The sequence below is a fragment of the Aythya fuligula genome, chromosome Z (genome assembly GCF_009819795.1).
Source record: "Aythya fuligula isolate bAytFul2 chromosome Z, bAytFul2.pri, whole genome shotgun sequence".
Lineage (NCBI taxonomy): Eukaryota > Metazoa > Chordata > Aves > Anseriformes > Anatidae > Aythya > Aythya fuligula.
Window position 1 is genome coordinate 40,120,288 of NC_045593.1, and position 23,055 is coordinate 40,143,342.

General features: G+C 34.5%; 1 protein-coding gene across 1 annotated transcript in view; it reads left to right on the forward strand.

Annotated features, from left to right (window-relative positions):
* TRPM3 (transient receptor potential cation channel subfamily M member 3) overlaps positions 1-23,055 on the forward strand; it is a 308,506-nt gene that overhangs the window by 129,866 nt on the left and 155,585 nt on the right. The window contains exon 2 of the mRNA XM_032205316.1: positions 22,553-22,632. Coding sequence (XP_032061207.1) covers positions 22,553-22,632 — 80 coding nt within the window. The remainder of the gene's footprint in view (positions 1-22,552; positions 22,633-23,055) is intronic.

Below are 23,055 nucleotides of genomic sequence, written 5' to 3' on the forward strand. Positions count from 1 at the left end.
ACTTTCATTACTTGTGTGCAAGTATACTTCATGTTGCCATATAGATATCACTATGGCAATTATCCACCCAAACCTGTATTGTTTCTTGTAACATTTTACAATCCTTCACATTTTCAGGACAGTAGTAGTTTACTTAAAGCAGTGCTCATAAAGCTGTAAAGCTGTGGATTATAAAAAAGTATCTCAAAAATTTGTGGAGACACCATACTGATCTAAAATGAGAAATATTAATAAATGCATTTTAGATATAAAATTGGTTAACTTTTATGATGATTTATGGCTAGCTCCCACTGAGCTTCTCCAAGGGCAGTAATAAAAGGCTATATTATTGTCTGTAAACATACGTAATAGCTAGGGAACAGATAGCTACCTTTATTTTCTGACAACAACTCAACTCTGTAATGAATAGATAGATATATGTGTGTCAACACCTTCAGACGGCAGTCACAGCCTTGATCTTCCTCTTCTACATGCACTAAACACACATGCACATAAAAAATAATAAAAATAAAAAAACTACAGGTTCTGAGCCTGTTGAATTCAATAGCTATTGTCTTTGGTGTCACAATCAATTGCATAAAAGTGGCTTTAGGATTTTAGTAAATGGTCACAGCCCTTAAAGACTTATACAAATGTGTGTTCTGATTTTGAATATTACAAAACATTTCTGGGTGAAACATAATTGCTATTAGCAAGCTCAGCTAGTCACAACATAGGTTTTGAAATTTACATCAGATTCAAAATCTTTTAACAACAGTTGACTTTTCTTCTAATACTCCCCCTCCCCCCTTTTAAATAACAAGATTTTTCTTTCCTAAGAGAATAAATATCCCTGTGTCAAAATAACTACATCATGCCATTCAGTCCTGACAAAGCTAAACATTTATAGGTAGTGACTTTCTTCTCCAAATCTTCTCCACATTATTCTGAGAATAAACACATTTAAAGCAAAGAACAGCTCTGCTCTGAGCCTGTAGCTTATGCGTTTTAAATTTACTGAAGTCCTATGGATATCAAGTTCTTAGAGGTATCTTAACATTTTAGTTTCTATAATGTACAGTTGGGAAGTCCAAGTTTATATCATAGAATCCATCCATCTATGCAGAAAGTCTAAAATGAAGAATATTTAGAATTTTTTTTTTCAGAGCATCATTGTTGCTGTTTTACATGCTCTTCACATTGACAAGCAAAGTATACCGTATTCATATTCTTTAAAATCACAATTTAATGAAAAGAGGCACATAAAATTCCACAGTCTTGTGAAGTGACTTCACAAGAGGGTAACCCAGACATAAACATTTTTCATAAACAGGTTTAAACTTCTGAGGTCTAGAGTCTAATTTTCATAGATGTAATTTTCTGATTCTCAACTGAGACTCTTGCAGGCATGGACTGAGATAAAATACTGGTACTTGTGACACTCATGGAAGGAACTCTTTTGAAGGAAGCATTTAGACTTCCTCTTTTTGATGAAGAATCTAACCATCATAGGTTAATTTGAAATGTTCACTTAAAAAAAAATACTTCACCTGCACCCAAGTAATAGCCTGGGGGCAAGTCTGCCAGAGAAGCATGGGCTGCTGTAATCAGCATTGTCTCTGTGGCCAGTTTCCGACATCTCCAATACCACAGGAGCACAGAAAAGAAGATGCAGTTATCCTCCTCCCTCACATCTCTTTTCCTTTTCTACCATTATTCCTTTGGGGCTGCTGAGGTATCAGTCTAGTGCAAAAGTCTGTGCTTTTGGAGCAGTGACCTTCCTGAACTCTAATTGGGTACTTGTGTTTTCTCCATGCATGATTAAGAAGTGCCAAGAGCACTTTAAAACCTCAGAGATGGAGTGTTTCTTTATCTTTTTCTTTTCCATTTTCTTCTCTTTTAATTTTATTTTAAAATGTGTAAATTTACTGGGAAAACATAAAAACGAAAAGGAAAAGAGGAATATTCCCAATTGTGTTACAGTGGCAACCTTTGGGTTGCCAAGAAATCAGACTTCCCTACATAACAGCAGCCACTCTACCTTGAGCTGTCATTCCTGCCTGCAGACTTTTCAAGCAGATGTTGCAGACTTGACCTTCATTCATGCTGTGAATCTCTGATTTTCATTGGATCGCATAAGTTGAACCAGTTCACTTATTTCTAGTTGTAATATGTCCTATTGCATCTCTCCCTGGAGATGAAGTAGTGGAAATATTAACGCTGTTAGCTTCACTTTGTTGCAGATTCATGTTACCTGAAGAAAACTAAGTCCATTACACATCACTAAATTCAATCACTAAAGCCCAATACATACAAGTATTTCCAACACTGAAAGCAAAAACAAAAACAAAAACAAAACAAAACAAGATGAAACAAAAACAAAAGCAGACATATTCAGGGTGGAATTAACTTCTGTGTCATTGAGAAAAGTTGGGCCAAATATAGTCCTCACCTTACGTTGTTTCAGAAGACAAAAGTAAATTTTGGATACTCTCCTTATTTTATCTCTGAAATTCACTTAATTCATCTCCACTAATTTATTATTATTTTTTTTTCTATTCTACAATCTGCCTAAAAATAGCAGAAAATATCAGGAATTTTTAATACATCTTTTTAACTATTTTTATTATACTAGGTGTGACATATCTTATTTACAGAATGTAGACTAAACTGTTCCTAGCATAAGTAACAAACCTTTATGCTGGTAAACTTACCTTTATATAATAAGGCAAGCCATTTTGAATAATTTTGTTTATAGGAAAGGTAGTAAAGTTTATCAACAGTAATAGCAGTTAATAAAGTGTACCTATTCATTCTTTCACCAAGTTGGTAATAAAGAGGTTTCACTCTACAATAATGCAGAACTAGTGCAAATATAGTTGTATAGACCCTGTCTGTTGTGTGCAGCTACTACAGCAACCTTTTTCCACAGCTACCAGTATGAAAACCTAGCCAGAGTCATGCATTAAATGAGTAATCAGAGCTGTCTCTGTATTACTCTGCATTGTGCCTTTCTTCACAATTCCCCCTAGTATAGCCAGAACTTCTGGCTAAAATCAAGAGCCATTTTGTTGTCACATCTTCACTATCATATAAGCAGAGAAATTTTTCAAGGTGATTTAGACAATTGCTTTTGTAGTAACTTTTAGTTAAAAAAAAAAAAAAAAGTAACTTTTCAGTTATTTTTTTTCCCTTTAAAACTTCATATCCAAGACTTGCTAAGAATGAGTTTTTTTCTCCTAAAACAGGTGGTATACTAAGGTACATATGCTAATACAGTATATTAGCATTTACATGATCTATTACTTTCAATTAAATCTTGAATTATCATTGACTAACAAGTCAACATTCAAAAGTAACAAGACAGATATTTTAGAAACCAAAACTTTTTAAAATAAACTTTTAACAAATTACTATTTAATGAGTCACTGACTGTACTGAGTATAAGATTTACAACATTAAGTTTTCATAATCTTTCCCAATATAGTGTTTCAATAGATAGTAGCTGTCTAATAAAAAAAAAAAAAAAAAAAAAAAAAAAAAAACTACCAGGAAAATTAATTACATATAAAATAACAACTTTAAATGTTGCAGCTTGTATTTTTGTTTGTTTGTTTGTTTGTTTTCTGGGTGTGAGATCAAAAGAAGAAGTGACACATTTTATCTAGGCATTTGGTAAGATGTTTTTGATGCTGGCATTATTTTATTCTGTTTTAAAATTAAACCAGTTCAAGAGACTGACATTGGGGTTAAGTTAGTTTCTAATTTTGTTGAACCATAAGCTTCTCTGTAAATAAGAAAATTACTTCTCTAAAAATATTTAAACCACAAGCCCTGTCATACTGTCACAGTAGCCCAATGTGAATAGGTAATTATTTCATTCAGTGTTTTGGGTGGGCTTTTGTTGTTGTTGCTTTTTTGTTTTCTTTTATTTTATTTTATTAATTTATTTTGGTTTTGGAGGGGTAGAGAGAGAGATAGCAACAAATTAAAATAATTAATCCACTTCACTGAACAATAGTTAGCAGTGCTTGGAAGTTTCAATTAGCCACAGTTTAATAAAGGTACTAATCTGTATTAAATGAAGTCCTTCAAGGGCTCAAACTGAAACAAAGAGTAGGTAGTAATCAGAAAGTCCTGACTGGGGGACTTGCTCAGATAGATAGCTGGAATGTGCTGTGTAATCAAATTCCAGGAGATTCAGGAGATTTACACCTTAGGACCTTAGGAAAAAAAAAAAAAAAAAAAGGAAAAAAAAAAAAAGAAAAAAAAAAAAATAAAAAAAAAAAAGGATAGATACAAGGAGAGAGACAGACAGAAGGAAATTGACCATGTTTTTAAGTTGTGGATTTTTTCCATCACTAGATTTTAATATCCAGCATATGCAGAACTGCATATTCTAAAGAAACAGAACTAAATGAAAGCATTAAAATTCTTATTACTATGACAAGTCAAAACAAGAAAGTAATTTAAAGCTACTTACTTCTACTTACTTGCCCACCCTGTGAATGACCTTCATTATAGATCTTTGCAAAAAAAGACTAAGTTCCTGGACTGGGTGTTTTCTGTCTCTGTACTATGAGTATTCACTAAGTTAAAGATTTCTAATTGGCCTTAATTTGTATTTTTTTAATTTTTTCCAGAACCCTCTGTAACACCACAAGCTGTACTCAAAGTGCTGGAGCATGGTAGTGTTTTTTACCCTAAGTCCATATCCTATATGTACATTTGACTGTATGTAGAACCTTGTAAAGTTCAGAATGATTAATATTAGCACTAAGTTGTCATTTAACAGATGATGTTTGGTTTGTTTATATTTAATAAATGGCCTGTGCCACCTTGTTTTCTCAAGTACTTTCATCATGAAATATAAGGAACTTCATACATGGATATGATCTGATTTCTGTCATTCCAGACCTTTGCATAGGTCTTATAATAGGCTAAAATTAAGAATAAAACACATTAAACTACTTCTTAGGAAAGTCCATATCACCGTGTCTGTAGACTCCAAGTTGCACTTCAATCAGTGGATAAACAAATTATCTATTTTACCAAATCTGTCTTACCCTTCAATGACACTGAGCTCTACCTTAGCCTTTGATAAGGCTGAAATTATAATTCCCATACCAGCAGTATTGATGTGGTATACTACATAGTCTAAACTATATCCTACATCACAGCTTTGCTTTCTCTCATATATCTTTTCAGGTGAAAAGATTCAGCTCTGAATACCCAGTCTGACCAGCTGCATAAGACAGGCCATAGCAACACTTATGTCCTTGAACCAGTAGCTTACAGCTGAGGTCAGGTCCACTTTAAGAAAGTCATCCAGGCTTTCAGAGGGAGAAGGAAGGATTGGTCTAATGGTCTCAAACCATTAGAAAAAGTTTCAACGCTTTTCCCCAGAAGTTGTTCCCCAGAATGTGTGTGTCTGTTCACATTGTTCACATAAAAATATTTTACTTGGTACTGCAGGGGAGAAAAAAAAAAAAAAAAAGGCCACTTCTTGTAATGGTGCAATAACTGTAAGCTTACTAAAATATTTCTCAGACCTCTTCAAATGGATATCATTTGTCAGCTGCCTTTACCACAACTGTTTTCAAATTTGTGGGGGAAAGAGAGAAGGTTCAATCCCAAATGGTGGGGTTATATTGCAATGAAGGTTTCCAACACTGCCCAGGGGACAAAATTTGTTCCCAATGTTTTACTTAGTTTATTCATCTTTGCAGTTTACTTCCTGATTGATGTAAAGCAGACCCCCCTACCATATTTTTGTTTTATATGGTAAGGTGTATACCTTTGCAAGGATTATGGTGTATAAGGAAGCACTCAATTATGGTAGAAATGTGAAAGCATGGAGCTTGTTTTCCTCTCTGTTAGGTTCCAGTCCTTCAGATTTTCCAAAGTCATAGCACAGTGGGTTGCCCAGATAGAGAAATTTGCAAGGATTTGGGATTTAATGAGGCCCACCCATGTTCACTGTAAAAGCCTAATAGCAATTCAAGGATTAGAAATGGAATTGTAGAACTGGTTTAATAATCTTTTTAAATCAAAGTCAGAATAAGCTGAAAGAACACCTTTCAGTAAAGCTTTCAATCATTAAGCAAAGCTAAATCCATAAATTAAAACAGGATTAAATAAATTAAACATAAACATAATTTAAACATAAATTAAAACAGGAAAAGCTGGTGAAATATTTGCTTTTTTATATATTGTAGGTAATAACCGTGTGTTAATACACATCTTGGTTAGTACAATTAAATTCTGATATAGATCATATTTAAAGATGTTTATTACACAAGATATAAAAAATAAAATCCTGCCCAAGTTTTTATATTGTCATGTCATTTCTTCAACAAACCTTTGAACTGAGACACTGTTCAGATCAAACAGGAAATAATGAAAGCACCTATTTATATTTTCAGTGATTTTCTTTTTCTGCTCTGTGTTTTAATAAGAAATTTTTTCTCAAGGGTATTATTTGCCTTCTGGTTTGACACTGAATATCATGAAATTTTACTTATAACTTCATACTTGGTGATTGGTTTTTGTTATTAGAGAATGTTATGTGTTTACTATAAATGCATATTCAGGACCAAACTTCAGGAAGAAAAAGGAGTAATGCAATCCTGTTCACCAAAAGGAAAAAAAAAAAATAAATAAATAAATAAATAAAATGGTGCTGAGATCTTCATTACACACACCTCTTTGAAAAAAAAAGGTGTGTGTTTTTAGTCATACTCGAGTCACAGAACAGATGAGATGATTGCATTGACATCTGGATATGAATATATTGAATATATTCATATACTGTATATATTTTCATATACTGAATATATTTTATTTCCTTTGCTAAATTTAGAAAATGCATGTTGAAATTTTACAGGCCAATGTGAAATTTTAGAGGCCACAAAGAAGACAGACAGGTACTTGTGGTATGCATAGAGCTGTATGATAAAAAAAAAATAAAAAATTAAAAATAATAATAAAAAAAGATATCCTGCATAATGTATTTATATACAAAGGGGTTTAAAATTTCAAAATTTAAAAGTGATGAAAAGTGATATAGAGTTCCACTTCTATATTTTATTTGTGTGAAATTTTCCCTTTTTTGGAACACTGCAGTGTTCTTGGTTCAAGTAGGATGATTCCTTTCATCTGGAAGGAAGGAAGAGCTGATAGCACTAGTCACAATCATTTTTATTTTTTACTTGAAGGTAAGTCAGTATAAAATGTTAACAGAAGAAAAAATAAATAAATAAAATGATTTTAAATAAAATAAATAAAATGATGCTTCATTGCAGAAGAAGTAAATGAGCATTGAGCATCAACTGGAGCATACAACCCAGATGAAAAATATTTTAGTACAGCAATGAACTTTGAGTTCTGATGTGTATAGAATCATAAAGGTTGAAAAAGACCTTCAAGATAATCTGGTCAAACCATCACCCTTATAATATCACCCACTAAACCATGTGTAGTTATGATTCTGAATCAAAAGTATTAGAAAAATAATGACAATTCTTTGGCATATAAATAATAGTGGCTTGTCTGTTGACCTTTACGCATACGTGTATGGCATGGAAATCTTATTGTCTAAATAATGTCAGAAACTATAAATATGCCACAGATACTCGTATGACTTATTTATGCATTATTGAAGCAATATAGTTTGCAAAATATCTGATCTGAATATTTTTGGAAAAAAAAAAAAAAAAAAAAATATTACATAATGCTATAAACATCTGGAGTAGAAATATACCTAAAAAAAAAAAAAAGCAAAATTGAAGCTCTATGAGGAACCATCTAACTGTTTCAGATATGATATTTTAAATACGTTGCCTACATTACAACACATGCTTCAACCGTGACAAAATTACGTGTTCAAAGCATAGGGAAAGCGCATAAAAGCGCAGTTTCTTGTACTGTTCTCAGAATCTAAATCAGAGTTTATCTGACAATGTTTCAAATTCATCATTCACTCCATGTCTACATAAATGCTTATATTCTCAGAATAGTTTCAACTATTTCATTCAGTTATTCAAATATTCTATAGGTATTTTTATAAGGAAAGTGTGCCTATAAGATATTAGAACATTCCTGAGGAATTCATGAATTTAATTATTAAATTATACTTTGTCTGCATTTTTTTTCTATCTTACATATTTAATTTTGGTATGAAATACTACACTAGGTTGACATTTGAAATTTGAGTAATATTTTTCAGAAAAAAAAAACAGTTGTCAAAAATCTCGAGGCTCCTGATGGAAAAAATTGTTTTCACTTTGGCAAGTTCATCATACCAGATTTCCCATAAAAAAGAAGGCACATTAATTAGCCTAATTAGCCTTTTAGTTTATGGAAATTTTGGCTCTTTTTCCTCCTATTGTGAAGGTGATTGATGCAAGGCTCTGTGCTACCATTGGACAGTTACCATACCCTATTTTGTAAATCAGTCATCTATAATTATTTCTCCCACATAATTCTTCTCCCCTCTTTCTCAACAGCATTCATTCAATTCAACAGCATTTAAAATTTTACATAGTGAATTAAGAAAATCTTCATAAATGGTCTCTTTATAAAGCTATTAATGAAGAGATTTGGAGAAATAAGCATGGGTCTTTCATTGTAAGGAAAACCTAAAAGGAAAGATAAAAAACATGCTTGCTTGGGGGAGTAATTTACTATGAGCATGTTTCTTTCATTTTATGCTTTGTAATTCTGGTGTAATTTTGTATTTCAGAAATTTCTAATTATTTCTTAATATGTTAAATATTCATCCATTTGATCTGCCCCTGCATTTTCTGAAATGTATCTTTTCTAGTTTATTTTCTCACAGAAATCTGTCCTGCTACATTTACAGTGAAGGTCCACTACTGTGCATAGATGTACAAAAAATGTACAAAAATTATCAACCCAGGCAGACAGTCCTAGTCTAAATATAAGAAGCTAGAATTGTTCAGAAAATGACACATTAATCTAGTAGGCCTCAGAGCAAACTTACAGAACAAACTTGCTTGACTTCTCTTTAAAAATGAAGATCATAGAATTAAATTTCCACTGGAAACTGAAATAAATAATTAATTAAATAAATAAATAAATCCAAAAGTATCAACCAGAAATATTTCCATAATATTTTATCCCTCCTTCATATGAGATGTTTGTATATCCGATTACATAAATATATCAGCTACATACAAAGAGTATGTGACTGTATTTTTCTGTGTCTGTGAAGAGCTGCAGGTAGGAATTCAACAGGAAGAATGCCTGCTTCCATATCTTAGTTGCTGTTAAAGTCCACATTAGTGCAAAGAGATAATAGGATTTAGATAGTGTTGCTAAATCTTCCTATATGATTTAAAACTGGTTCAATTTTTTCTAAGTTAATAATAAAAATTCTGCTTCACTCCATTTGCTTAGTGATAACCAGAAATCATAACGTGTTTCATTCCAGTAATTGCAGCTTGGGCTGTATAATTGTCAGGAGAAGAAAGCACAATACAGTTTATTCTGTATCTGACAATTGATATTCTAATATCTGAATAGTAGGTGCACATATAATTAAAAATCAGCCTGAAGTTTTACAGAGATCCAAAATGCCAATTAAAAATAGAATTAAGAACTACCACATATTACTTAGAAAGATTAAGAAACATTACTGCTACACTAGTCTGTGCTGCCAGGGTGAGAGTCACTACTTGAACTTTTCATGTGTGTCCTCTTTTTTTCTGACAAACCTTGGGCAAGGTGTCTGTTCCTTCTGCCAGGATCCTACTTAGTCCAACATCATAGAATCATAGAATGGTTTGGGTTGGAAGGAAACTTAAAGGTCATCTAATTCCAACCCCTCCGTCACGGACAGGGACACCTTCTTCTAGGCCAGGTTGTTCTCTCACGAGAGCAGAGTAGGGGGGACAATCACTTCTCTCAACCTGCTGGCCACACATTTTAACGTTGTCCAGGATATAGTTGGTTTTCTGGGCTGCAAATGCACATTGCTGACTCATGTTGAGCTGCGACGAAGATGGTGAAGAGCCTAGATGGAAAGACATCTGAGAAGCAGCTGAGGTCACTGGACCTGTTCAGCCTGGAGAAGAGGAGGCTGAGGGGGGACCTCATCGTGGTCTACAACTTCCTCGCTAGGGGGAGTGGAGAGGCAGGTGACCTATTCTCTGTAAACACCAGTGATAGGACTCACAGGAATGGTGTTAAGCTGGTGTAGGCTGAACTTTAGGAAGAGGTTCTTCACCAAGAGGGTGGTCACACACTGGAACAGGCTCCCCAGTGAAGTAGTCACTTTACCAAGCCTCTCGGAATTTAAAAAGTGATTGGACTGTGCACTTAATCACATGGTCTAAACTTTTGGGTAGACCTATGTGGTGCCAGGATTTTGACTTGATGATCCTTATGGGTCCCTTCCAACTCAGGATATTCTATGATTCTGTGATTCCACGATTCTATGATTTTCATTCACTAGTAGTCCCAAGTCTCTCTACATGGGGATTCTCTCTATCCATTCATGATGTGCAAAGGAAAATTAATCAACAGGGGAGGCAGTAACACATTTGCCCTTGTTTTGGTGAATGAAGGTGTTTTCAAAAATGATGAGCTGTAGGGGATATCTGTATGTAGTCTCCAGAAGAGAAGGGAAGCCGGTGAGGAAGCACAGAAATCCATAGAGGGAGAAAAGGATGTTGCCCAGCCTGGAAGGTTGTTTTGCTTTCTGGATGTTTTGCCTTCAGGGTGTTTCGGACTGAATTCTTCACCTCTTGAACCTTTAGTTCAAGAGGTGAAGAATTCCCCTTGTTAACTTGCTCTTGTTAATTTGCTCTTCTCCTATTCCATTTCTCAAAAATGGTGTCTGAAGGAAGGCTGGAGTGTGGTGAAACCAGTATCTGCACCAAGATGCTCTTAGCAAAGGGTTTCTGTAGGACCAAATTATGCAGGAACTCAGGAGGGATTTTCAAATAGCTGTAGGGATGGAAAATGAGATGAATTGTGAACAGTAGCATATCATTAGTCCATTTAAATATTTAGGCTTGTAGAACATCTGGAATCCCCATTCTGTCAGGTTGTTTTATACAATTATGTGTAATTTAATTTTAACTGTTTCTTTAAGTCAACACCCACACAGTGGCTACCAAAACTACATCAATCTTTAAATCTGAAAGGACTAACAATGCTATAGCTTTCAGGCATTTGTGATGTAGAATGAGCAGTTCAGAAATCAAATAGTTCAGATGAAAATTAGAAGGGTCCCAGCACAAAAATTCAGCACAAAACTCCTACACGTACATTTTAATCTGATTTTTCATTAGAAAGCAATGAGATCTCTCTTAGTGTAGTTATTTTCTTTCCTTAATTTGAGAAGGAATAGTGTTACACTTTTTTTAGAAGATAAAATCAAGCTTAGTGATTTAAAAGATAAATAGTCTGGCAGTGTTGAATGGCAGAAAAATATTTTCTGCATTTTCTGCTCACTTTCTAGTTATGTATGTATACCTACACACATCTGTGATATAAAGTTTCATTTGATTCACTTGATTTTTATAGTAGTTATTATAGTAGATACTTTTAGTAGATACTTTCAGTATCTTAGATACTTTTGTGAAAGCGTTAACTCAATGCTTACAGTAGTGGTCAATAAAAACATAATTTTTAATAGGAATTATTTAAATTATTTGGAAAGGAGTGGATAACAAAACAGTGATTGCAACATTACCGGTCTGTAGTTCAGCATTGCACAAGTCTGGTTCCTCTCAGAAGAAAAAAGTGAAGAGTAAAAAGGTTGGAAAATGGCAGCAAGGACAATAAACAAAAAGGACTGAAACAAATAGTTTCAGTGAAAGGAAAATTTGGCAAATACTTCATCTGGGAAATATATATATATATATATTAATAATAATAATAAGTTATCTTGAAAATCATGACTGACATGTAGATGTGAAGATCACAGAATCACAGAATGGTTGAGCTTCGGAGGAACTGATGGAGATCATTTGTTCCAGATCCCCTGCCAGTCAGGGACACTTACAGCACATTGCACAGGACTGCATCCAGATGGGTTTTAAATATTTCCAGAGAAGGAGACTTCACAGCCTCTCTGGGCATTTTTTTCCAGCTCTGTCACCCTCATGGTAAAGAATCGTCTCCTTATATTCAGATGGAGCTTCCTATATTTCAGTTTGTGCCCATTGCCTCTTGTATTGGGCACCACTGAAAAGAGTCTGGCCCAGTTCTCTTGACACTCTCCCTTCAGATTTTATAGATATTGATAAGATCCTCTCTCAGACTTCTCCAAGCTTAACAGGCCTGGCTCTATTAGCTTCTCCTCATTGGCACTCTTCCAAATGCAACCCAGGATACCACTGGTGTTTTTCACTTCCCACAAGGGCACATTGCTGACTCATGGTTAACCTGTTGGCTGCCAGGACTCACAGGTCCTTCTCCACAGAGGTGCTTTCCAGCAGGTCAGCCCCAAGCCTCTACTTGTGCATGGGGTTGTTCCTCTCCAGGTGCAGCAGTCTGCATTTGCCTTTGTTGAACTTCATGAGGTTCCTCACTGCCCAGCTCTCCAGCCTGTCCAGGTCCCTCTAAAAGGCAGCACAGTCCTGTGGCATATTAGCCACTCATCTCATCCCAGTTTTGTCATCAGCAAACTTGCTGAGGGTGCACTCTATTCTAGCCTCCAGGTCATTGATGAATAAGTTGAACAAGACTTGACACAGCACTGACCCTTGGGGAACACCTCTAGTTAGAGGCCTCCAACTAGACAGTGCCACTAAGCACAACTCTCTGACCTCTGCCACCCATCCAGCTTTAAGTCGACACCACTGTCCACTCATCTACCCTGTACTTCCTGAGCTTGCCTATGAGAAAGTTATGGAATGTTATGGAAGACTGTGGATGTAGAAGCCTTGCTGAAGTCAAGGTAGACAACATTCACTCATCCATTCAGCTCCACCCTCATCTACCTAGCCAGTCATCATGGAAGGCTATAAGATTTCTTAAATACGGTTTCACCTTGGTGAATCTATGCTGACTACTCCTGACAACCTTCTTATTCTCCACGTATTTGGAGATGACCTCCAGGATGAGCTGTTCCATCACCTTTCCAGGGATGGAGGTGAGGCTGACTGGCCTGTAGTTGCCTGGGTCCTCCTTCTTGCCTTTTTTGAAGATTGGCATGATATTGGCTTTCTTCCAGTCCTCAGGCACCTCTCCTGTTCTCCATGACCTTTCAAAGATGATGAAGAGTGGCCAAGCAATAATAATTCACCAGGTCCCTCAGTACTCATGGGTGCATCCCATCTATGAAACTGGTGAAAGGCCTGGAACACAAGTCTTATGAGGAGCAGCTGAAGGAACTGGGGTTGTTTAGTCTGGAGAAGAGAAGGCTCAGGGGAGACCTTGTTGCTCTCTACCTGAAAGGAAGTTGTGGGGAGCTGTGTGTTGGCCTCTTCTCACAGAAAACCAATAATAGGACTAGAGGGAATGATCTCAAGTTGAACTAGGGGAGGTTTAGGTTAGAAATTAGAAGACATTTCTTCTCAAATACAGTAGTCAGGCATTGGAAAGGGTTGCCTAGAAGTGGTGGCATTGCCATCCCTGGGAGTGTTTGAGGAAATGTTGGACATAATGCTTAGGGACATTGTCTAGTGGATGATATTGGTGGTAGGGGTATGGTTGGACCAGATGATCCTGAAGGCCTTTTCCAACCTTAATGATTCCATAATTCTATGATTTGTGGGTGTCAGGTTTGCCTAAATGATCTCTAACCTGATCCTCTACAACGAAAAAAAAAGTCCTTCTTTCTTCAGACATCTTCTCTTGTCTCTAGGGTCTGAGATTCCTGAGGACTGGTCTTAGTGGTGAAGACTGAAGCAAAGAAGGCATTCAGTAATTCTGTCTTCTCTGTATCCTTTGTTACCAGGGCACCCACCCCACTCAAGAGCAGGCCCAAATTTCCCCTTGTGTTCCTTTTATCATTGATATATTTGAAGAAGACCTTCTTCTTGTCCTTGACATCCCTCGGCAGATTGAATTCCAAATGGGTTTTGATCTCCCTTGTCACATCTCTGAATACTCTGTTAATGTCCCTCTATTCCACCCAAGTGGCCCGTCTCTTTGTCCACATTCTGTGTACTTCTTCATTCTGTTTAAGTTTTGCCAGAAACTCCTTACTCATCCATGCAAGTGCCCTTCCTCTTTTGCTTGTCTTCTTACTATAAGGGATTACACTGATCTTGAGCTAGGAGGAAGTGATGCTTGAATACTGACCAGCTCTCCTGGACCCCTCTTCCTTCTGGGACCTTAATCCATGCGATTACTCCAAGCAGGTCCAAGAAGAGGCCAAAATTTGCTCTCCTGAAGTACAGGACTGTGTACTATTTTTTGTACTATTAGGACTATTTTTTGCCTTGCTTCCTCCTTGTAAGATCCTGAACTCCATCATCAGTCTGCATGGACATTGACTCTGCAATACCATTCTCAACATAGAAACAGTGTGAGGAACCATGAGTCACATTCAAAGCAAAAAGAAGGAAATGGTTCCACCTGCAGCAGGGAGAAGGATGTTATGAACGTTGAAAACCTACATGAAATCAGAATATTATTTTGTGGAGAAAAGCCCACAAAGCAATACAGAACACAGAAATCACAACAATGCAGGAAGTCCATAAGCAAAAAAAAAATAGTTGCAAGCTGAAAGATTATTACAAAAAAAAGTATTATGTATCTTTGCCTTGTTTTTCCTTTTCCCTAGTACCTGTTTATGGCACTGACAAGTGACACAATAGATGAACCTATCATTTGATCAAGTAGGGCTGTTAATGCTCAAAAAAATTATTTTCTTCTTTAAATAATTATAACCTGATGATAAATTTAGTAAAAACTTAAATAGCTGTCCTGGTTTCAGCTAGGATAGAGTTAATTTTCCTCCTAGTAGCTGGTAGGGTGCTGTGTTTGGTATTTAGGATGAAAATAAAGTTGATAATATGCTGATATTTTAATTGCTGCAGAGCAGTGCCAAAGACTTTTCAGTTTCTCATGCTGTCCTGCAAGCAGACAGGCTGGGAGTGCAGCAGGAGCTGGGAGGGGACAGACCCAGGACAGCTGATTCAAACTGTCCAAAGGAGTATTCCATACCATCTGACATCATGCTGAACAATATATAGGAGTGGCTGGGTGGAGTGGGGAGATCATCTGCTTGGGGATAGGCTGGGCATTAGTCAGCAGTGAGCAATTGCATTGTGCATCACTAGTTTGTACACATTGTTAGTAGTAGTAGTAGTAGTATTTATTTTTCTTCTTTTCTTTTCTGTCCTAATAAACTGTCTCTATCTCAACAAACAGGCTTCTTCTGATTCTCTGCCCCATCCCAGAGAGGTAGGGGGGAGGGTGAACAAACTTCTGTGTGTTGCTGAGCTGCTGGCTGGGTTAAACCACAACAATAGTTTACCAAAGAAACATCATAAATGAAGTCATTAGGCTTAATTCTTCTGCCATGTGCCAGGACCCATAAGAAGGAAATAAAGGGACTTTTTAAAAGTATTCTTTACAACATACCTTTCATTTTAATCAGCTTTTATCTCTAAAATCTTCCCCTTGAATTCCTACTGATTTTGAGGAAGTTTGTTGGAGCCAGTATGTTTATACCAATTCTTGGACCTAATCATTCTCCCTGATTCTTTTTGAAACATCCATTAATCTTTCCAATTATTTAGCAATACCATGATAATAATGGTAGCCATTTATACTTAGTATATAAAATATTTTGAAAATATATAAAGCACAGATACGTATTGGCATAGTTGCCCTTGCATAGATGTACAATTTTCTTTTCCGTTAATTTATTTTAAGAAGAATGTCAGATGGAATGTTTAAAATTATATATTATTGATAAAAAAAAAAAGTAATTTCTGATTGTTTTAGAATTACTCTGTTTCACCTACGTACAGTATTTGAATTTACATCTGGTAAATAACGACAGTAGAGAAATTCTATAATGTCTTGTATTAATGAATGGCTGCATTCTGTGACTTCCTAATCTGTCCTTAAGACAGTTTGATTTTCAAGACTATTCAACAATGTTCTTAAAACAGCTCTAGTGATAAAATGTTTATGGAATCAGAAGTAAAAATAAGTATATAGTAAAAATTAAAAAAAAAATTAAACTATAGTGGGTAAAGACCTGATGGACAGCCTCTAAGATGCCACTGGTGATAAAAACCTGTTAGAAACTGAAACATTTTTGGATGCTGTAATGATCTAATTAGCTTAATGTCCTTAAGGTAAAATCCTAATGCTTCAAGCTAGGTGTAAAACTTCTTATAATGTTTATAACTGGACAACACTGAAATGGGGGATAGAAATTTGCCTCAAGCACAGCAAGTAACAACATTATATTGAAGCATTGTCATCCTTTGTACTAATCTAACTACAAAAGTTTACTGATAATAAGGTCCTCACTTAGAGGCGGTTGGATTTCCAAAAGTGCCCTTTTGATTAAAGTAAACTAATCCACTCAAATTGCAATAGCACTGATGTTGTTCAGTCACCAGATGTTCCTGCAAATCCTATCTGTAATTTTCTTCAGTAATATTCCATTGCCTGACCAGTTGCTCTACGCCACAGAAAGGTAGAGAAAAGCTACCTTTTCACGTCTCCATCACACGTCTCTTGTGATGAACCTGTTTTATAATCTGGTTGCTTGTTGAAATTTAAGAAAGTTGAGAATCAGAAGATTAGAACTTCCTTCATCTCTGGTCTACCACAAAAATTGAAGGATTCTAAATTTGTCATTCTTGGTGCTCTTTTTTAAAATGTCTTTAATGTTGAGGTCAGCTGTTAAGCCTTTCAGCTATATTACATGTTAAAATCTACCAGAATTTATTTTATTGATTTTTTTTCTTCGTTCATTTTTAATATTTGTTCTTCTCCTGCATCAGTACTTATTTCATTGCTATCTACTGCCTCAGAGTTTGTTTCATTAATAGTGATCTGGGTTGAAAATGTTAATAACGTGTAAGTTTGTAGGATCGAATGTACAGCATCCACCTCTCTAAAAGCACCTGCAGATTGTGCTGTAGAGAGAAAAAAAAAAAATCCAAAACATATATTAACATATAAACATAACATATAAACATAAAATAAAATTTATATAAACACTTATTAACATATAAACATAAAACATCCATTTTCTAAAAATCTTTGCTTATTGTTTTTATCTTTACCACTCAATATATGTTTATCTATGCTATGGGTATTTTCATCTCCAAAGAGGATTACAAATTTAAAGTATTTTCAAATATACTACAGCAAAGACAGCTGTAGTTTCCCATAGCTTCAATTGTTTATACTAAGTCCCAAAACCACAACTCTAAAACAACCATTGGGTGACATATGCAAATGAGTATAGCCATTGTTGCTTGTGTTGATTTCTAAAAAGGAATAAAGATGTGGCTTTTGCCCCAGCTACACTGCAAGCTGAAACCTAAATCCTGGAATGACTTACAGAATCTTGTCAAATGTACAGACATTTCACTTCAAAGTCAGATTTTTGTTTTTATTCAATTTTATTCATTTTTTTTCTTTCCTTCCCTCATGTTTTGTCTACCATCCCAATCAAACCAAAATCTCTCGTATAAAAATGAAAGCAATCTTTTTCTGCCAAATTCCTAGATGCATTCTTTACCTTTCTGAGCTGCTTACTAGCTCTCTTCTTGACACTGCAACTTTGTCTGCCTTTGCATCCTGCACAAACCATCTGAATCTGTGCTAATCTTCCAGGATGTGCTTGGAAACACTTAATTCTCTGTTGGTTTAAACTGTGTGGTTAACAGATCTCACAGATGATAGTTTTGTTGGAACAGAATGTGTACAAATATCCATGTATATATATACAAAAATCTCAAAGATTAGTCAGCCTTGCAGAAGCTTCTCAACATGCATGACAATACAAGAAGTTTAGAATTTGATGCATGTGCTCAGTCTGGTAGATGTCCAGCAGATCTGGACATGTAGGATTGTTTAATGCTTGTATCTATCAATGTAATAGGAAGACAGCATATTTTTCAGGTGTTAGATGGCAACCTCATTGAAAAGAAAAGGAGGGTATGTATGCATATATAGGATTAGAGAGGAATTAATCCAAATTTAGGGTGGAAAAGAGAGTAAAAAATGTTGACTTTTTTTTTTTTTTTTTTTTTTTTAAGCCTGAAATAACTCATTCATTCAAAACATATAATTGGTATGTACTAAAAAACTAACTGTTGTTCATATGAAAATCATTCTTGGAGTTGATATCACATGCATATGGTAAAGAATTAATCTCTGACTTTGTAAACATTCTAGGTGTATTTCAAATTACTAACTTTTAATTAAGCTGAAAATAATGCAGTTACTTTTCTCCGTAAGACAAAAAAAAATATGCTTATAATTTTCTGAAAACTTACAATTACAATTACAAAAACTTTCATTACAATTCGGCAACTGTGGTGAGAAACAGTGATAAACCGCAGCTTCTCTGGAAAAATGTCATTGTTTATTAATTGTAACATATTTCAGCTGTGTATAGATTTCTCACAGTTACCCAATAAACACACTGGTTTTATTCTTCGGAGATTAACAATCTCTCTAGTGTGCTCAGGTTCTTTCTAGCTTAATACACTGTTTCTTTTGAAGGATTTGTTTTCATGGATTGAACTTTAAGGATTCAGAGCACCTTATCACACTTTCACAAGCTTGCTTTCTGAGAGGGAATGAGGAGGGGGAAAAAAGCCTGTCACTGCTTGTGCCAGTCAAAACCAAGCTCTCAGGGGATTTGTTTTTCTTTTGGCATCAGATCAGATGCTCACATCAAGGGGCATTCAGGGGCTATGGAAGCATGTCCACTGGACCCTTAATGAGGCTAATCCTGTGGCAGCACATTCCAAGCAACAAGGACTCTGCTCATGCTCCCATCCCTGCACTACAGATGGGCTGACTGCCCTGTTCAGGGAGTGGTCATAAATGTGTTGTTAGCAATGACCAGCAGCAGCGTAATGTGGACAGCAGAGTTTGCTCCAGGATAGACTTAAACACCAAGTTTAATGATCAGGTAAAGAAGAGGGGGCAAAATGGTCTTGGCGGGATTTTGCATGCAGCTAACAGAGGTATTTAATTGAGAGATCCAAGCTAAGACTAAACTATATTCAAGCATCAATAATGGCATGTACTTTAAGAGCTCACTATGGATGTTAAATTCTTTTATGAATTAACGTTGAAGGAGAATTTGTGAAACAACAAAAAGAGAAGATAAGCTTCTTGCTCTGCTATTTTTGAAAATATTTTTCCAAACTATTTACTACTTTATAAATTCATATGTTAAGTAAGAGTTTAATAGTGATAATTTCAACAAGTTATTCTAATTCTGCTATGAAGACACTACTGCAAGTAACGTAATTATAATTATTTTACCTCTGAACCTTGCATTTTATTACAAATGATCTCTATAACCAGCATGAGGCAGTGAAAACAGATGTTTTCTTTTTTCTCTGTAAGAACTATGAAATGACTAAATCATAGTGCTATAAATCATTGGTGTTATTTATGGGTCAGGTAGGATGGCATATTGTTTAAGACCTACAATCCAGAATTTATTTTTTTTTTTATTTTTAGTAATTTGAATAAAAAACTTTTTAAAACAGGTTGTTACTTTTCAATTTTGTATTTGAAGAAGTATGATGAAGATTCTGTTGTAATTTATTATCACTTCTAGCATAGCTGGATTCCTTTTCTACGAGAGAAGAGAGTATGAAAAAGAGTACAATAACAAATTTTAGGTGTGGTTTTTTTTTTTTCAATAGCATGTTTGTATATATTCACTGAAAAAAAAAATGTTAATACTGGATTTGGTTGTTTAGAAATTGAGTTACTGGCTATCTTTAGAAAAGACACATTAGATCTATCTAGCTAGTAAATTTAACAAGGTAAATTGTTTGCAGATAAGTATTTGAAAGGTATATATTTAATAATAGATACTCTTTAGTGATCTATCACAAAAGGAATGAGACTCATATCATATGGAATTTCTGCACTAAGAGTTGATTTTTGATGCCAAATAAGAAAAGTTAGCATCAAAAAGTTTTTCACTCTTTTACAGAAAACAGAAGATGTTATAAACATAGTAGTTATTTCGAAAACAAACAACAAAGAAAAAAACCTGAAATTTGTCTGTTTTTTGGGGGGGACGTGTGGTTTCAAAAAGTTATTTTATATATACAATAACAGGTATTCATAAAGATGCAGGTTCTTATTCAATGTACCTCTTAAGGCAATATAGGAAACTTTTGTACTCTTGGAACTCAAAGTACATGAAATTTCTAGAATGTATAGTCTATACTGTAAAGTATGTAATTTCAAAAGTTAGTATTGCAGTACTTGAATAATAGTTGTAACTCCTTTTCTTTCTCTGCAACACTCCACAAGTGTTGCCCTAACTTTCCCACGTATTTTTGCTTCAAATGTCTGCGATAAGAGGGTCAAGTGAAGTTCATAATGCCCATGCTGAATGACTTGAGAAATCTAGACAGATTTTTAAAAGGCTTTCTTTGACAAATTGAGAAACTGCTCAATGGTACACTGGTCTTTTAAGCTGATTTCATTCTATATTATGTAATGTTGTGATGATGATTGTGATTATTAATGCCTGTATATAAATGCCTGGCTTATAAACATTAAAAAGTTATAATAAGTTAGAAGTTCAAGGTTATCCCCTCTGTGCATATTACACCTTATTTAGCTTTTTTCAGAATCCCAATATAAATTTCCTTAGCGTAAACATGAATAAATAAATAAATAAATAAATAAAATGTCCCACATTCTGTATTAGATTAACTTTCTATTTTCTACATAGTAAGGAACAACTTTCAAATACAGATCTATTTAATACTTTTAATAAGCTTGTTTCCCTGACTGTAAGAGTCTTGTCAGGGTGTCTGCAGAACATGAACTCTGGCACACTTTTACAATTAAAAATACAAGCAAAGCATAAAATAAGCAAAGATAAAATATTGTTATGAAACATCAGTGACCATTAATTCCCAAAAGGAATTATGTTCTGTGAAGAAGGTGAAAGATCAGCTTTTCGATTTGTGAGTAAGGTGTAAGGAATGTAGTTGGAAATTGTTATTTTGGTACTTTATTCTAGTGATGCTGACTCAATAAATTTTCAAAGTTCACAATGATTTCCAAAAGTCCCAGAAATACATGCTTCTGTCTTTAAAAATAAGATGATGTTGATTTAGCTGACAAAAGGTGACATTAGATAGCAGATAGGGAATTATACAAAGATAATTTCATGTTTTATCTTTCTGTGAATACAAGGTGCTCAGATTTCATTTAAACTACCTAAAGTCCATTTCACATTACTTAACAGTAGCTTTTCGTAGTTCTTATAGTTCCATTTATGCTGTGGAATCAAACAGATATATATATTTTTTATCCATTTGTAATACATTTTTAAAGGAAAATTTCAACTCAACTCCTTAGTAAATGGAACAATTTAATTCTGTTTGGGGGAATGTTTTAGATACTTTCCCAGAATTCATATCGCACTGGCTAGATTATTTAAAACATGGATTTAAAACATGGATTCTGAAGTTTTCTCTTTTGTTGTTGTTGTTGTTTTGTGTTTTTTTGTTTGTTTGTTTGTCTGTTTGTTTTTTTTTTTTTTTTTTTTTTTTTGGGGGGGGGGGTTGTGGTTGTTATACTTTGGCTGGTTTAGTTTGTTTCTTTTGTAAATTTGTTTTTTCCCAAACTACATAAAAAATAAAAAAAATAAATCTCCTTTTTGCCCAGTAATATAGAGTTTGCCAAGGGAAATTGAGAAATTACATGATTTCCTGAGACTATCTGGGACAAGATCATGACAAATGACATAATTTCATGGAACTCAGTTTCAGAGTTTACATCAACTAGTCATCTAGTTCTTAATGTATCCAAGATTTTTTTTTTCATTATTATTTTCTTGTACAGAAGTATTTTCTAGCTCCATGTTAAACATAATTATCAGTGCCTATACAAAAAAATTCAGTGGAATCATGGTGTTATGAATCTTCCTTCTATATTTTCTCTAGTTCTTGAGGTTTTATTGTTTGGTTGGTTGTTTTTTGTTTCTGTCTTGTTGTTTAATTTGAACCGATTTAATTGTATGATTATTATTTTTTTTAAGTATTTTTAACAAGTGAGTTTCTCCTCTGCTGTGTAAGAGAACTATGGTAATTTAAAGTTTGAAAGTTTTTCTCCAATGTGCTGTTATGAGAACATAGTTCACAGCATCAAAGTCAACTGACTAGTGAATATGAAAACAAATTTAAGACCTTCTCTTGGATGCTTAGCCCTAACAGTTCCAATGGAAAATGTTTACTCTATACAGCATGGGCACTGCATATCCGTAGAGTCAGTGAAGTTTTCGTTTGCATTTGAAGTTTGCCTTCAGATGTACTGTAAGTTGTATTTAAGAAGAAGCAAACAGAGCTTAAGGTATTTTCTCTCTCTCTCTCTTTTTTTTTTTTTTTTTTTTTTTTTTTAGGCACAGAAATCATGGATAGAAAGAGCTTTTTACAAGAGAGAATGTGTTCATATCATACCCAGCACCAAAGACCCCCATAGGTAATTGCATGTAACTTGTATGAAAATGAAATCAATTACAAGTAAATATCTTATATATGTGTGTTTATATGTACTTATAGAGATCAAAATAATTTGTAAAGCTGTACAGAAGAAGGTGGTTGAATTACATACGGAGAGCTGGATGCCCATGAGTACCATTCATCTACATTTCAAAACATATTCCATCAAAAAAGAAGTATTAAAGGTCTCTAGTGTCTATCTTTAATTTTCTCATCTTAGTGAAAGTTTTGGATCTTCAAATATTTACCTAAATTAATTAGATGCATGATACACAATACTCTCAAAACCAAAACACACAAAAAAAAAAAAAAAAAAAATTGCAGTAAACTACCAATTTAGAATGTCTTGGGGTCAGTTCAATAGCTGATTATTGATCTGATGTTATCTGAGAATGTAGAAAAC